We start from the raw sequence: 16,126 nt of genomic DNA, 5'->3' as shown, positions 1-16,126 counted from the left end.
GTAATCATTTTTAAGACTGAGCAGCATGTAAATGCAATAGGCATATATTCAAACTGGAATTCATGCAGCAGAGCTCCTAGGATTCTCTGTAATAAAGGCTAGAACTTGTCAAGAAAATTATTGCAACTTGATATGGAAGACATCATTTTCCATTAGATATTTAAGGTGTCTGCTTGTATAGCCATCTAGACCTAAATTATAGTATATATTTCTCCAAACTACAATGCAATGCTAAACCGTGAAGAAATATATAGGCAGACTATAACTAAACAATTGATAAAACAGAAGTTTCATACTGAGCTAGGTTTGCCTTTTGTTATAGCAGATTTTATGCTGTGGCATAAGGAAAAGCTCATACATTAATTCTACAAATATAGCACCATTTGTAATTGAGAAATGCTTCTTGCTTGAAGATTTAAGAGCATCTTTTTGTTGACCTTTATCTTTCTATGTGTGATATCCTGAAACCAGGCAGAGATAGTGAAAAATGGGTATCCATCTTTTTAAAGAACAAAATGATCTCTCTTACTACTCTGATTAAATATGATAACTGAATCCCATGAAAAGCCTTTTCAGGATAAATACTTGGAGTTCCCAATGAATGGATGTTAGGGGCATTTACATGGTTATTCAAGATGAAAGGTGTTGCTGAATGTCTGCCTATGTGTGTGTCCATGGCCGTGACTGCGTCTACCAAACACAGTGAAGTAAACTGGTATTAAAGAACTATGTACCACTATGTAGTCAATTTAGGCAGGCCTAATTTTGATGCTGTGTGCTAACCATCATAACTCCCCTTTTATAAATCCAGCTGAGTCACAGAGGAGGCAGGAAGTGTTTATTTTATACATGTCATTCCTGGATACTTCCCTTCAACAGTAAGTAGATGGTCAAATGCAGTACTTTGCATCACTGTCCATAAAAAGCAAAAGGAAGGAACGAGGACTGAGCAGTTACCTTGCCCATAGCAAGCGCCCACTGTGGGAACACCCTCAGGTAGGATTCTGTCAGGTAGAGACCCATGTGACATATGTGATGGCAATGGACTTCTCGTTTTACTCATTTACCCTGTGGTTGAAATTGCTTTCTCTTTACCATGCTACTCTAGAGAATTAGATTCAAACAGACATGAACCACCAAGAGATTTTTTTGCAAGCAATTTCATGACTGGTTTTCTTTATGTCATTTTTAGGAAATGAGCCCACCAAAATACGGATTTTTTTTTTTCAAAAAATGACATTTATCCACAGGATTGGTTCATTTTTTATTTTTTAATGAACATTTAAGGTTCATATACAAAAGCTAACAGAGCAATAAGTCAATCATGAAATAAGTACAAGGAAACAAAATGAAAAATAACTCAATTACAATTTCTCACCACTGAAGCACTACGCGCTGGCTGCAGCAAGAGGTGGTCAATGTTTCAGCCAGTGAATGCATGGGCCAAATGCCAAGACTGTCATCACATCGCTTGTTAACACTTCCTTTTCTTTCTCTGATCAGTATTCAGTTGGGTGGGGAGGTGGGGGGGGCAGAGAAATGTTTCTTTTCAAAAAAAAAAAAGATTTTTAAAGGAGTTGATTTTTTTCCTTGGGGAAATAATTTATCTGTTAATCTAACATACCATATATTTCTGTTATTAAATTTATCTGCATAAATATTTGCCTAATCTATTTCTTAATGTAAGATCATGCAGTACTTTCTAATTTCAGAACAGTAAGAATTATCAAAGGCAATTAGTTTTGTACATAAATGCCCACAGTTTCCTTTTTAATGAAAAATGTGCTCTTTGTGATCTTTGTTTCTTGCAAGAGAGTTGGTCAAGTAATAATCATGGAGCATTTCCTAAAATATTTATTTGCTGGGAAAATTTGTATGAAATGACATTTGAAGTATAAAAAACATTGTTAGGTAACACTTGGAACAGTTAAAAATATACTTATCTTGTTTGTAAACTATCAGTGTAAGATACTGAGTGTCTGAGTGTCAGAGCCATTGTCTCCTGTTTTTCTAGAAAGTTGTTTGCTTTATTTATCAATGTGACATCTTTGAAACATCTGACGTTATATATAGAAACATCAAGGCAATATTATTTGTACATATTATTAAACATGCAAAAATTTCCTGAAAGATAGTGCCCGAATATGGAAAATCCCTCTGAGCTCAACCTCTCCTTGGTACCATTCTGCTGGAAGTATGGCTCTCTTGGGAGTTTGGGAGTGTGGTGGGTTATTTTGGAGAGGCAGCCCCTTTAATCACCGGTTCCCTATTCAAATATGTTGCCCAGTAAACTAAGTTGAAAGTGCCAAACAAGACTGGGAATACAATTCGGGACATTTTGTCAATCTTGCTGATGCTGTTGTAAGTCTTTTTGTTTTCAGAAGTCTTCTCTTCAGAAGGCTTTACTGAGGCTGAAGATGCATTTGAGGTCCCTGCAGGGGTCTGTTCCTTTGGGATGTTGGGGGGGTGGGTCATCTTCCCAGTAGTATAAGCATTTGTTGACTTATTTAATATGAGTTCCCGCTCCTTTTTCTGCAAAATATAATAAGATTGTAAGGGCATGACATTCGCAGGCAACTGTCAACTCATTTTTGAAGATTCGAAAGGTTTATCTCTCAAAAGAGAGATAGAGAAACATTAGCTTAGCTCTGGGGAGGGCAGTTCTCCACAGACTTCTAAGCCTACAACCCCACATGGCCAGTCTTGAATAAAAAATTCTAGAACAGGCAAAATAATTCATGGCAAAAAAAAAAATCAGAACAGTAGTTGTCTTTGTTGAGGTGGAGACTGGAAAGGCCTCTGTTGATTGGGAAGTGGCATGGTGAGCTTTCTGGAGTGCTAGTGATGGTCTCTATCTTGACAGGGATTTGCGTTACACAGGTGAACATGTTCAAAACGCAGCAAATGTATCCTTAATATCTTTGTATTTTACACTATGCAAATTTTTCTTTGAAAGAATCAAATGGTAAACAAATACTGAACTGTAGTTAATGACATACATAAATTTATATGTATATAAATATATTTACTGGGAAATGTACTGTCCTTTAAAATTTACTTTGAAATGGATAAGAATATAAGATGGATTGAAGATGAGTGAATGCATGGATAGATAGATGACAGACAAACAGACAGCAGTGACACATGCATAATAAAATGTTCATAATAGAGAGATTTTCATTGTAAGATTCTTTAAACATTGCTGCCATTTTGCAAATGTACATGATAAAACACTGCAAAAATTCTGTTCCATTAATATAGTGCCATTAAGTAAAATTTACTTGAGAAAACACAGGAGAGTAAATTAAAAGAAACATATCAACCATTAAAACTGTGGAAAAGATAAGAAGTAGAAAGGAAACACATGCAGCAAGGAGCAAGAAGAAGCAAGTGAAAAGAGAGGTAGTGTAAATATGGAACCAGAGGCAAAGAGCATGGTGACCACCTGGGGACATGGTGAGGTAAGTCACAACAGTCCTGCGCCAGAGTAGGGACCCTCTGGGCCCCTCTTCAGAAATACTACAGCTCTTCCATATACCAATGATCATGTGTGCACCCACACTGTTCTGCCAGAGAAACTTTTTTTTTTTTAACTACCTTGAATGGCTCCCATTTCTTGGTGGGGCCAAGAAAAGAATAGACACTTTAGTAGACACTATTAATCTATCCTGGTAGTGCATGTTTTACTTGGGGAGATGAGCAACAGCACAGGATTCAGCACAGTCACAATGGCTGTAGTGTTCCTGGAGATGTGCCCTGGTCCCCTTTCCAGGATGACTTGCTGCCCAACTGCAGGAAGAGTGGCTGGAAGACATCCTCCAGCTCCAACTCCTTCAGGGTTGACTTCAACTTCTTCCTCTACTGAATGTTGCTCTAAACAAGGTCTGTTCTTTCACTGGTGTTCACCCTTAAAAAATACCCTGCACCCCAAACTCTTAGCTGGCATTTGCCTCTGGAGACCCAACATGTGACAATGGTGAACCTAGTCTATTTTTCAAGCTCTCTACTTCTAAGTAAAAGTCAGTTTATGTGAGTAGGCTAATACTATGTTTACTAATTCATGTGTACTACCCATGTCTAACAGTGTGACTTGCCCACCTGAATGCCTTTAGATGCCCTGATGCTTCAACTGCACAGCACCTTTCAGGCCTAAGGGGTAGGATACCCAGCACCACAGCCTTCTGGAGAACATGTAGTCTTGAAGTTGCACAAGACACTGAAGTGTGCTGCTTATTCTAAAAGATCAGTACTAATCTAGGACTAGGCAATCCATGTTAGCTTCAACTGTCCCTCTCCTTTCAGGTTTGGATCTATGGCAAGTAGTAACAACAGTGGAGTCAAGTGTGAAAGTGGTGGCTGACAAGGATGGTGAGCCTACATGACATTTTGGGGCTCTCCATTCATCCCTTTCTCTTAGACTCATAGATATGAGCCTGAGGCCTCAATTCCTGTAATAAGCTCCCATCTGCTTTCCTACTCAGACTTGGCTATCTCCAGTCCACTGTCACGTGGCCACCAAGACCCAGCCCTTAGTAATCATTTAATTTCTGGCAACACAGTGCTGGGTGTTGGGAAGTCTTCTCTCCCGATTCCATTCTTGTTCCTCCCCCCACAAACCTCCTCCATGGCTCCTTTTGTCTTCATCATCAAGTCCAGATGCTCTGTCAAGAATCCCCAGTCCACTTCTACAAATGTTTTCCCAGGTCACCACCAATCATCCACTGTGGTCAGCTCACTCCTATTCCCCCACTTGGTCCCCAACCCCCAAAACACCCACTCCTGAAGTTGCTACTTGTCAAGGCCCTCCCTCCCATCCCTTCTCCCTTGAGAGGGCCCAGCATGGATCCCACTAGGCCTTCCTCCAACCGGGGAAGCTGGACTTGGAAATGGGTTTTCCATGACTGAAACTCTGGCATGGGAGGGGACTCCTGGGAAGGAGGAAGGAAATTGCTGTGTTAAATGAAAAAAGCAAGCATGAGGCCATCAGTGAGACAGAGCTGAATGTTCTCAACAAAAAGAGTGTCCTGGGTTGCCATTCCTGATTTGTGGCCCTGGCTGGGAGGTCAGGCCACACAATTCCAGTCTTCTGTAATACCTTCCGGGACTCCCTTCATGCTGAGTTCTCACGGACAGATTTTTTATTTTTAAGGACAGATTTTTACTTGAAGTCTACCCTGTTAACTTTGGCCTGCTCTTGTCTCAGAGGAAAGGCTTTACCTATTTGTTTAATGCATGGTATAATTAGCAGTTTATGCTGTGCTGATTTATTTTCTGTTCCATAAATGTTATTCTCATCTCCCCCAAGGACATGGTTCAGCTTGGAATTCTGTGTAACCTCTTTTCTTCAACTATTCCTTAGATTTAGGCACCAATCATCCTCTAAATATCTGGCATTTAATTGCTTTGAACAGACTAATGCTTTCCACAATTACTGTGCATCATTTAAGTGAACCAAATCATCTTCTCAGTGGAACTGGGTATATTTTGAGGCTTCTAGGAGGTCACATTGCTCTCCTCACGTCTTTAGAGCCACCCTGCAGAAAATTTACTGCTTTGAAGTGACAAAAGAGTGAACAGAAGATGTATAATTCAAAACTGGACAAGTAATCACCGAACAGACAGGAGGTACTTTAGCAAAAATAATAGGCCTAAGTCTTCGCAAGCCCAAGCCATTCACACGACATCAGACCTTTTGCTTGATCGAAGCGGATGATTCAAAACAAAGTGGAAACAGGACCTCTTGCAATAAGACTTGATAGGGTCGGGCGCCTGGGTGGCTCAGCTGGTTAAGGGACTGCCTTTGGCTCAGCTCATGATCCTGGAATCCCGGGATCGAGTCCCGCATCGGGCTCCCTGCCCAGCAGGGAGTCTGCTTCTCCCTCTGACCCTCCCCCCTCTCATGCTCTCTCTCTCTCTTTCTCTCTCAAATAAATAAAATCTTAAAAAAAAAAAAAGACTTGATAGGGTCCTTGAACATAAGGGAAGGGGTTATTTTTTCACTGGCGGGGTGGGGGGAGATAGGGAGGAGAAACACCTGTCTTGTATTTGATATTTTATATCAGGTACATTTTCTCTGGAGGAAGGGGGAAAATGAAGGGGGAAAATTTACCTTGACCTTGGCTGCTTCTGAGGCTTTTTTGCCATCCCAGGCCCAGCCTCTCTTTGTGAAATAGTTGACGGTAGCAAACTCGATCAGCGCGGAGAACACAAAAGCGTAGCACACAGCTATGAACCAGTCCATGGCTGTTGCATAAGCCACTTTGGGCAGAGAGTTCCGAGCACTGATGCTGAGAGTCGTCATGGTCAGCACCGTGGTCACCCCTGTGGTTGTTAGCAACGGGGCAGGGGCAAGGAGGGTCAGGCAGGGAGAATGGAAACAGGAATCAGTATTGGCACCCAGACCCTAGTATAATATCCTTGACCCTGACAGATGAAGACAGGAAAGGAACTGGTTACTTTTATCCCCAGACAGAACTTCCCTCTCTCCTGTTTTCCTAACATTTAACACATTCATAGCATATTTATTGCTTACTTGATTTATCTTATTAATTGGCTCCTTCCTCTAGAATATAAACTGAGGAGGGTAGGAAGTGGGTCTGATATATACACATACTTTGTGTCCCCATTGTCCCGAAACAAGCCCAGATGACAGCTCGTGTCCAGGAATGGTGTGTTGAATAGGTGGTATTCCTCTGTGGCAATGGGGCAATACCCAATTGAGAACAGGTAATGACATTCATGCGCCATCTAGTGAAGTGTTTCAATAAAATTTGCTTATGCACCCTGTGAGTACGGGGCTCAAGGCAAACTGAAGAGTCAGACTTGCTTTTACATGATTCACCCAACTTGCAGACTTCCAGGAACCGAGCAGCCAACTGCAATAGAAATACTCTGTCTGAATCTGGATCTCAGCACTTCACTCTCTCCAAGAGGGATCAGTGTCCCCTCAGAGCCCTTGTGCGAGGCACCTGTGGCTGTCTGCCTTGGCTTCTGTGGAAACTCTGCAATGACCATGCAACAAGGCCAGACTGTTGGAGGGGGACATCCAGGACTGGCAGATTATGAGCCATCTCTCTTAGTATCTACTAAGTGCCAGACTGATCTAAGCCACATTCTGGATGGGTGTCATTACCCCAATTCACAGACAACAAGCTTAAAGATTTAAAAATATTTAGCAATGTACTCCATTTCACTAGCTGGCAAATGAGAACCCATATTCGGACCCAGGTCTGCAGGACCCTTCACAGCCCATGCAGCTTCCACATGCTCTGTGCCCTCCTCCTTACCGCAGTTGTGTCTGCACGAGGGTGCACCTATGTGCATGGGGTGTGGGTGAAATACACTTGTTACGGGTTGAATTGTGTTCCCCCGAATCCACATGTTGAAGTCCTAAGCCCCATAATTTCAGAATGTAACCTTACTTGCAAATACAGCCTTTACGGAAGTAATCAAGTTAAAATGAGATTGTTAGGGCAGGCCCTGATCCAATATGACTAGTGCCACAGACACGCACACAGCGTGCGAAGACTGGAATTATCTGCCACAAGCCAAGGAGCTACCAGCTAGGAGAGAGGCCTGAAACAGAACCTTCCCTCACAGTCCTCAGAAGGAACCAGCTTTGCTGACCTCTTGATTTGGGGCCTGTAGCCTCCAGAACTGAGACAATTAATTTCCATTGTTTAAGCCACTCAGGGCGTGGTACTTTGTTATGGAGCCCTAGGAAATCAGTAGAGTACCCAGTACGTCATGTCACTGGTGGTCACAGCAGCTGAGTTTTCATCCAACATCACCCTTCAAAGGTATTTATATGTACCCACTGAGCATGGTACCATGCGTGGAATTAATGCTTAGTGAGAAATCAGTAGGCATCTTTGATTTTTCTTAGAAATCCACTTAATCATTGTGCTGGGGGAAAGTGTTCTGTGCATGAGCTTGAACAGGCTTCTCTCAACTTCTTGGGTCCTTTAACATCCCAACGTGCACTGGGAAGCTCCCAGAAGAAACAGAAACTAATATGCAGCATTCTTCAAACTAATTTTTTTTTCCTCTGCCCACCTGCTAATATTCCCCTGAAGAGCTGGGGAGCACTGCCTGGCCATGAACCAACCTCCACACCCCTCTGAAACATTCCTGAAGCTAGATGAAGCAAGGCAAGTGAAGCTGGCCATGTAGGTAGAAAGATGCTCTGACAGGAGTACTCCTGGGCCATCACTTAGAAACTCCCTGGGCTCTCAGCTCCCTACAACATAAAATGCAGGTCATGGTTTCCTTCTTCGCAATAGTAAGAGCTGAGGCATGAAGTGTACCTTACAGTTTAGTAATATGTTAGCATTCATTACCACAACTGACCTGCAAAACTACCTTTAGTATTGCTACTCAAATGTGAGGAAGCAGAGCTGCAAGGTAAGAGTTAAATGCTCGGGCGCCTGGGTGGCTCAGTTGGTTAAGCGACTGCCTTCGGCTCAGGTCATGATCCTGGAGTCCCGGGATCGAGTCCCGCATTGGGCTCCCCGCTCGGCAGGGAGTCTGCTTCTCCCTCTGACCCTCCCCACTCTCATGTGCTCTCTCTCAAATAAATAAATAAAATCTTAAAAAAAAAAAAAAAAAGAAGAGTTAAATGCTCAACTATGTCTGCTCTGCCGAGGCACCTCCCGAACTAGATCTTGCTAAACCTAACGTATATCTTAGGGATGCCAAATGATGTTGTTCCAGATTCTTATCATATATATGTGTATATGTATATGTGCATATCTATGTATAATATATATGCATTATGTATATATATATACAGATAGCCACATATTCATATCATATACCCCATAAATATGATGGTATATATGATATATAGATATGTAATTTATTATTACCATATAACATGTGATGGATTGAATGCCCCTTGGGAGTTCATTTTAAAGTGGCACTCACATTTCAAAGAAAACTGCCTGATAACCATACAAAGTGGTACTTTGGGAGAAGTGTGAAAACACTGTAGCAAAATCTCACATAAGACAGATTGCCGGCAGTTTCAAATCTTAAAAAAAGGCTACCAGCAAAGGCTTTTGATCGTTGTTTCCATTGATCAAATAGACCATGCATCATTTTCTAAACCCTTGTTAGAGGGCCATCCTGAATCCTAATCCTTAACGTCGACTTCTTAACGAATTGGTCTGTTTTCCAGGTCATAGAACAGACAGTAGGCACTAGGAGTTCAGAGGCTGTTGTTTGGAGGTAGTTAGAAGCAGTCCCAAAACACCTGTGCAGGTCTGGCCTGGGGACACTCACCAAACACTGTCCTGGCAGGGACCGATTCTCTGTTCAGCCAAAAGGACACCTGTGACAAGATCACGGTCATTATGCAGGGAAGGTAGGTCTGGATGACAAAGTACCCGATCTTCCTCTTCAGATGGAAATGAGCCGTCATGATTGTGTATTCGCCTACAAATAAGCAAATTAATGCAGGATAACCACCTGTCCTGGAATCCTGCCTGTCACTCCTGCTCCTGGACCAGAGCTGGTCCTTCTCTCTACCTTCCCCTTGGAAAACTATTAGTTTGTATTGTTGGAGTAAAGGAGAGAATGGAGGATGCAGGGATTTCTTCACTGTCATTTTATAAGTAAGTCTTCTGAGCCACAGCCTCTGAAGAGCCTTTGCTGGTGGATGTTTTTCCTGGGGAAAATCAGATTTGTGTGTTTTCTTAATCCCTGGTCACAATCTGTGTCATTCTCTGCCCACCCCCTCGCTGCTACTGCCATCAGGATTTTAGGATTTAGCCTCTCCAGACAGAACTCAGGACATCACAGAGCCCTGTTGCAGGTGGAGAATTTTTCTCCCTATTTCCCAGCCAGGGAAGGCTGGAAGAAGCTAGGGGTGACCAGCCCCTGCTCCGTGCTCCCTGCCAGACCGAGGTGGAGGGTGAGCACCAGCAGCTGGAGGAGGCCACGGGCCCTGGCAGCCCCTCCCTCCCGCCGCCTACCAGGGAGATTGGGGCATTTCCTTGGCGATGCCCCAGTGCCTTCTCTGGATCTGCCTGGCAGTGTGGGAGGCCCGCGGGGACCTTCCGTTCATTGCTGAGAATGATGCTACCTTGATGGTGAACTGGTAAGGAGCTGAGATGGGCTGCAGTGGGAGGGTGTGTGAATGGCTGTCAGCTGGAGAGTCTCCAGGGCTAGAAATTTTTTTTTTTTTTATTCAAGTATAGTTAACATACAATGTTATGTAAGTTTCAGGTATACAACATATTGATTCGGCAATTCTGTACATTACCCAGTGCTCACTGTGATAAGTGTAGCCACCGTCGATCACCATATAACATTATTACAATATGATTGACTGTTCCCTGTGCTGTACTGTTCATCTCTGTGACTGCGCTCTGGGGAGATGGGAAGGCTGCTTTGAGAAGCAGAGGCAGAGTTAAGCTGATCTGAGGACAAGAGTTCTTTCACTGAATTGCAACGAGTAGACGGTGTGGCCAGGTGGAACTGTGAAGTGAGGAGCAAGGGCGTGAGGCCCCCCGAAGCAGACCCGGTGGGAGCCGTCTATTCAGGGGGCGGTCTGCTGGAGACCAGTGTGGAGCACTGGGACGTCTGAGCCAGATAACACAGCTCCACGCTTGCTTTTGGAATCAGAGCCCAGAGCTCAGCACGGCCAGCTGTGGATGTGTCCCTGCCTTTTCTCACAGCTGGCCAGATGTCAGAGGCAGAGGGAACCTCATGCAGCAAAATATGCCCCCTTACAGAAAAAGAGAGCAAAGTTCTCAGCAGTGACTGCCGCACACCAGCGGCGGCAGACCACGCTTTCCCCATAGTTCCGAGGTGGGTAGCAGCAGAGAGCGGCTGAGCTGGCTCTGTCACAGGGACAAAGAGAAGGAGGACGAGGTATTTCTGATGGCATGGACCAGACCTTTATCGCGATCCAATTTTGCATCTCCTTAACATCTGAGAAGAGGGGAAATGCCACTCTATTTCTCTGCAGTAGGGTTTGATATTACTCTCTTACTTAAAATGCTTTTACTGTTGTTCTTTTCATTCTGGTTTTTTGTTTTGTTTTTTGATTATAGTTGACACACAATGTGACACTAGTTTTGGGTGTACAACATAGTGATTCAACAAGTTTATGCGTTATGCTGTATTCGCCACAAGTGTAGCTACCATCTGTCCCAATACACCCCTATTACAGTATCATTGACTATACTCTTCATGCTGTGCCTTTGATTCCTATGACTTACTCATGCCTTCATAGGAAACCCCTACCTTCCACTCTCCTTCACCCATTTTGCCCATCCCTTCATCCCCTATCTCATTTGTTTTATTTTTGAGTTGAAGGTAACAATATCAGATAATGTTTTTTTAAAAAGACCATCTTTTTAGAATGCAAAGAGGCAGAAACCCCATTTATACATTTTTAAAGAACCATATGAAACAATTCCTCCATTAGCATGGCGATTCTTTACCCCACACATCTGCCACGCCGCCTTTTCACTGTTCCCATAAGGTCAGGCTACCACCCTCCCAGTCCTGCCAGGCTCTCTCCCCTCTCCCCAGGATGCCCAGCACAAGGCCAGTGGGCAGGCTCTGGGAGCCTGTATGTAGAGGAGGCATGCACTCAACGTCCGTGAGCTTCCTGCCGGCTGTGAGGTTTGGCAGTGCGGACAAAGAGTGGTGCTGACCAGGGTACGTTTTGGGGCTTACAACTCATCCCCGCGACAAGGGCCCACACCATCCCTGCTACACTTTTCTTCTCTGCTGTGGAGATTCTCTGTGGCCCTGCAGTCTCCTCTTCTGCTAACAGCCAAGCCTCCTGACTGCTAAGGCTGGGCCTCCTGTGGCCAGGAGTCAACCGAGGACACACCTTGCAGTGCAGCAAGCAGAACACGCTCTGTTCTTTTGGACATCTCACCCATTTTGCATTAGGTGAAGCCAGGTTGTGCTGGGCCTGTGGTACTCAGCCCAGGCGTATGCATGTGACAGCGAGAGCCCCTTCCTTCTTGGTGAGGCCTCAGCTGTTTCTATGCTGCTTGGTTGTGCTTTCCAAAATTCAACCCCTGGGAAATCTTCTTAGAAATGTTCAAAACAGAAGTTAGGGGAGCGGGTAAACAGGAGCACCTGCAGGAAGCTGTCTCCCTTTCCTGCAGAGACTGCCGCCTCTGTGTCTCAGTGCCTGAAGCAGGAGCTGTGCTATACAAGCAGGTTCATGTGGCTTCCAGGCAGAGCATGCAATCACAGGCATGTGCTCACTCGAAGGCAGACACACCTGAGATTATACCTCCCACTGCCCTTAATACTACCAGCCACTGCAGCTGGTGCCTCCCTGTGCCACTGCAGGGACTGCGACCCAAACTGGAGGGCTCCTTGTGGCCAGTACTGCACAATGACAGCCATGCCCCAGACTGCTAAGCAGAACTGAGGTGAGCCTGCGGGGCATCCTCCCCACAAACATGCCACAGGAGCCCTGAGCTCTCCCAGGGTGCAGCCTTCTGCATTCACTTGGGTCTCACCTGTGCTGGTGCTGATGTTCTCGGTGCCCACCGTCTGCCCCATCAAGTGGTACTGGTTCAGCCTGGAGCCATCTTCTGCCACCACCACTGACTTAGTGGTGCCATTGGTCCAGACATAGACAACTTCGGAATTAGGATATGCATCTGTATTGGGAGGGGCAGAAGGTGTTATAAACGTGGAATTATTTTCAGCCTGGCATAACCAAAGATGTTTGTAAAAGTAGCAAGAGAGATGATTGGAAGGTTAAAGTTAAAGGACCTGAAGAATGCACAGGGTGGTCAGACCAGAGCAGATGTCACCACTGTTCAGGTCCTTCTCATTTCTAAATATCTGAGTGGTCAGCAATCAGTGCCTGGTGCTTCCTAGTATGTATTTTGTCTGTAGGGTACACTATTGCATGGACTGAGACGACAGTGCTGGGGGCTCTCCCAGCTCTGTGGTCTTGGGCAAGTCACTTATGCTCTGTGCCTCAGTTCTTCCATCTGTAAAATGGGGCGGTAGCAGCAGCTACTTCTTCGGGCTCCTGCTATCATGATACAAGCTCTTTAATGACCTCATGCACAGAGCGCATGAGCAGCACCTGAGTGCGTGAGCTATGATAAACGTTCCACTTTTGCAACTGGTACTGCTTGTCCTATTGTCCAATGCTGTCTTTGTGGGAGGGTGGCATGGTAGATAAGACTTCCTCCCCCTGGTATCATGCCTGTGACTGTTACCTTATATGGCAAATAGCACTGTACAGATGGAGTTAAGGCTATGGGCCTTTGAATCAGAAGATTATCCTGGATTATCCCGGTACACCCAATATAATCACTTGAGCCCTTCAAAACAGAGAACTTTCTCCAGCTGGAGCCAGTCAGAGACCCAGCTCAGAGAGATCTGAGGCTTGAAGTCGTTGACCATCAGGAAGATGGAGGAAGGGGCCACAGAGTGTGAGCAGCTTCTAGAGGGTGAGAATGATCCTCCCAAGTGACAGCTAGCAGGAAACAGGGACTTCAAACCTACAGCCCCACAGAACTGAATCCTGCCAACAACCTGAATGAAGCTAGAAGTAGATTTCACCGCCAGAAAGAAATGCAGCCCTGCCAACACTATAACTCTGGCCAAAGGGACCCAGCACAGAGACATCAGTGTATTCTGACCTACAGAACTCTAAGACAATAAGGGTATTGTTTTCTTTTTTCTTTTTTCCAGCTTTATTGAGATATAATTGACATGTAACATTGTGTAAGCTTAAGTTGTACAATGTGTACAATTGTGAAGTGATTACCACAATAAGGTTAGTTACACATGTATTGCTTTAAACTGCTAAATTTGTGATAACTTGTCATGGAGCAATAGAAAACTAGAACAGGTAGATGGAGAACAAACAAAGACATAAAACATGTAACAGGTGTGTTAATGCTGTAGAGAACTACACACAATTTTAAATGGTGATGGCTGGGAAGGCCTAACTTAGGAGACCCAAGAAATGTTCAGGAGCTGGCCACGTGGCTGTCAGGAGGACGAGCATCTGAGGAATGGGTGCTACAAAGATCCTGAGGCGGGAGTGTTCCTGCAATGCCTGAGAAGCCAGGCAGGCACTGTGGCTGGACAGGGCAGAGGGGAGAGGGCAGAGGAAAAGACCAGATAAAACGGTGCCTCAAGGCCATTTTAAGCCCTCTGATTTTTGCTCTGAGCTAGTCAGAAAACACAGAGGTGGGGGTGAGGGGTTAAGCAAATAAGTGACATATGCTAACTTATGCTTTAAAAGGATCTGTCTGGCTGAGATGGGGGAATAGAATGGAGGTGGGAACCAGACAGAAACGGCAGACTGCTGAGGGCGGTATTAAAATAATCCAGGTGGAAGATGATAGTGGTGGGCAGGGGCAAAAAGAGGAGAAATTAGGGATACATGTTAAAGGAAAGGGTCATCCAGTCGCTAACGAATCACGTGAGGTGTGAGAGGGAGAAGGTGGCCGGGCTGGGCATCTGGACAGGTCATTTGCACGTAGGAGGATGGCAAAGATTCTGGAAGGACCTGGCTTTGGTGAAAAGGCAACAGCACCATTGCCAATGTGTCAGAGTTGAGACCTTCACGGGCTTTACTTAGGGACGCTGAGTGGACAGTTATACAAGTTAGTTCATGGGAATGGTCCTGGGTGAAGATGTGACTTTTCCCGTCACCAGCATATGGATGTCAACTGAAGCAGAGGCTGGTGAGATCACCTGAGGAGTGCTGGTGGAGAAAAGGAGAGGGCGGAGCATGCCTTCCTAGGGTGCTGCAGGGTCTAGAGTTTGAGAAGCTGAGGGGAGAACAGCAAAGCCACTGGACCAGCAGGCACTGCGTGGGAGGGCACAGGGAATGTGCTGTCCGGGAGGCCTGTGTTACAGGCTTCAGATGATGGCTCAGGATTGGCCCCAGGACCTAGCAGGATCTGGCCACCTCGGCAAGAGCAGTTGGCTTTGAAGAACTGACAGGCTTATTTGTTCCAGATGTCTCTTGAGGACCCTGGAGGTAAACCAGCACACCTGCCCCGTAATCAAGTCCACGAGTCTGAACAGATGCCACATCCAACCACTCTGACACCTTTCGAACAAAGCTGTATGCTTGCTCCTAGCTACTTAAACAGAGCACGACCCTCACTCCAGGTTGAAAGGAACCATGCACCCTCCCAGGTGAGGAATCTGTAGATGTCTCAGGAGATGAGGGATCAGCTGCAGAGGTCTGCTGCCCCTGCGGCAGGGGAGGCCTCCCTAAGTAGGACAACATGCCCCGCAACTCTCCACCAGGAGGGGCTAGCTCACTGCACCGTGAAGGACCCCTAGAGCAGTTAGGCTGAACCAGCAAAACTATCCACTTAGATCAGAGATCTTAACAGATAGAAGCCAGGAGAATGGTCTCAGGAATGACCAAGAGTCCTACTAAAAAGTGTGGATGTTTCTTTGCTAATGTACATCACTACCTTTATTCTTCATTTATGTGCAAAAGAGTACCTGTAACAGTTGAAAAATAATAAAATCAGCATGTATGTTGAAACACTGAGCTTAATACAGAGGAAAACAGCAGAAGCTTCAAAACCCTCTGTGCACGACTCACTGAAAGCTCACCTCCTCTCTACAAGGTGGTATTCTGAATTTTATGATAACCACTGCATTGTTTGCTTTGTGGTTTTACTTTCTGGGCAGAACTCACTGAACGAAGCTTTTTTCTTTTTGGATTTGCCTATGTTTTCTTTGTGAAATCTGTTCATGTTTTTACCCATTTGATTCATGTTTCCTTTATATATTCTGATACATTTTGTTCTATGTGTTACACATATCTTCAAATTTGTGGCTATTTCACTGTGTTGATGGCTTTTTTTTCTTTTTTGATAAACATTAGTTTTAGTCAAATTTATCCATCTTTTCATCACTCTGCATCTTATTTAAGTGTGAGGTCACACTATATTACACGTGCATTATCGAAGTTTTAATGCGTCATCCTTCACCCTTAGGGCCTTAATCACCAGGAGGTGATTGTATTTATATATATCTTCCAAACAAAAGGCATCCAATGGCATTTTCTCCATGTGGTTTTCTATGTTGCCACCGACCTCATCAAGCCATCTCTCCCACCCACTCACTTGCAGACTTTGCTCTGCCAAGTAGG

The 16,126-nt window shown here is 44.8% G+C and overlaps 1 protein-coding gene across 1 annotated transcript in view; it reads right to left on the bottom strand.

Annotated features, from left to right (window-relative positions):
- Positions 1 to 1,551: 1,551 nt before the first annotated feature.
- Positions 1,552 to 16,126, bottom strand: part of GABRA5 (gamma-aminobutyric acid type A receptor subunit alpha5) — an 85,359-nt gene continuing 70,784 nt past the window's right edge. The window contains exons 6-9 of the mRNA XM_045901869.1: positions 12,495 to 12,638; positions 9,283 to 9,435; positions 6,110 to 6,321; positions 1,552 to 2,532 (exon numbers count right to left, since the gene is read on the bottom strand). Coding sequence (XP_045757825.1) covers positions 2,230 to 2,532; positions 6,110 to 6,321; positions 9,283 to 9,435; positions 12,495 to 12,638 — 812 coding nt within the window. The 3' untranslated portion in view covers positions 1,552 to 2,229. The remainder of the gene's footprint in view (positions 2,533 to 6,109; positions 6,322 to 9,282; positions 9,436 to 12,494; positions 12,639 to 16,126) is intronic.

This window comes from Mirounga angustirostris, unplaced genomic scaffold, assembly GCF_029215605.1.
Source record: "Mirounga angustirostris isolate CCGP_5_RB_7025 unplaced genomic scaffold, mMirAng1.0.hap1 SCAF_9, whole genome shotgun sequence".
Lineage (NCBI taxonomy): Eukaryota > Metazoa > Chordata > Mammalia > Carnivora > Phocidae > Mirounga > Mirounga angustirostris.
Note: the sequence above shows the minus strand (reverse complement) of the source record. Positions and strands in the feature narration are given on the sequence as shown.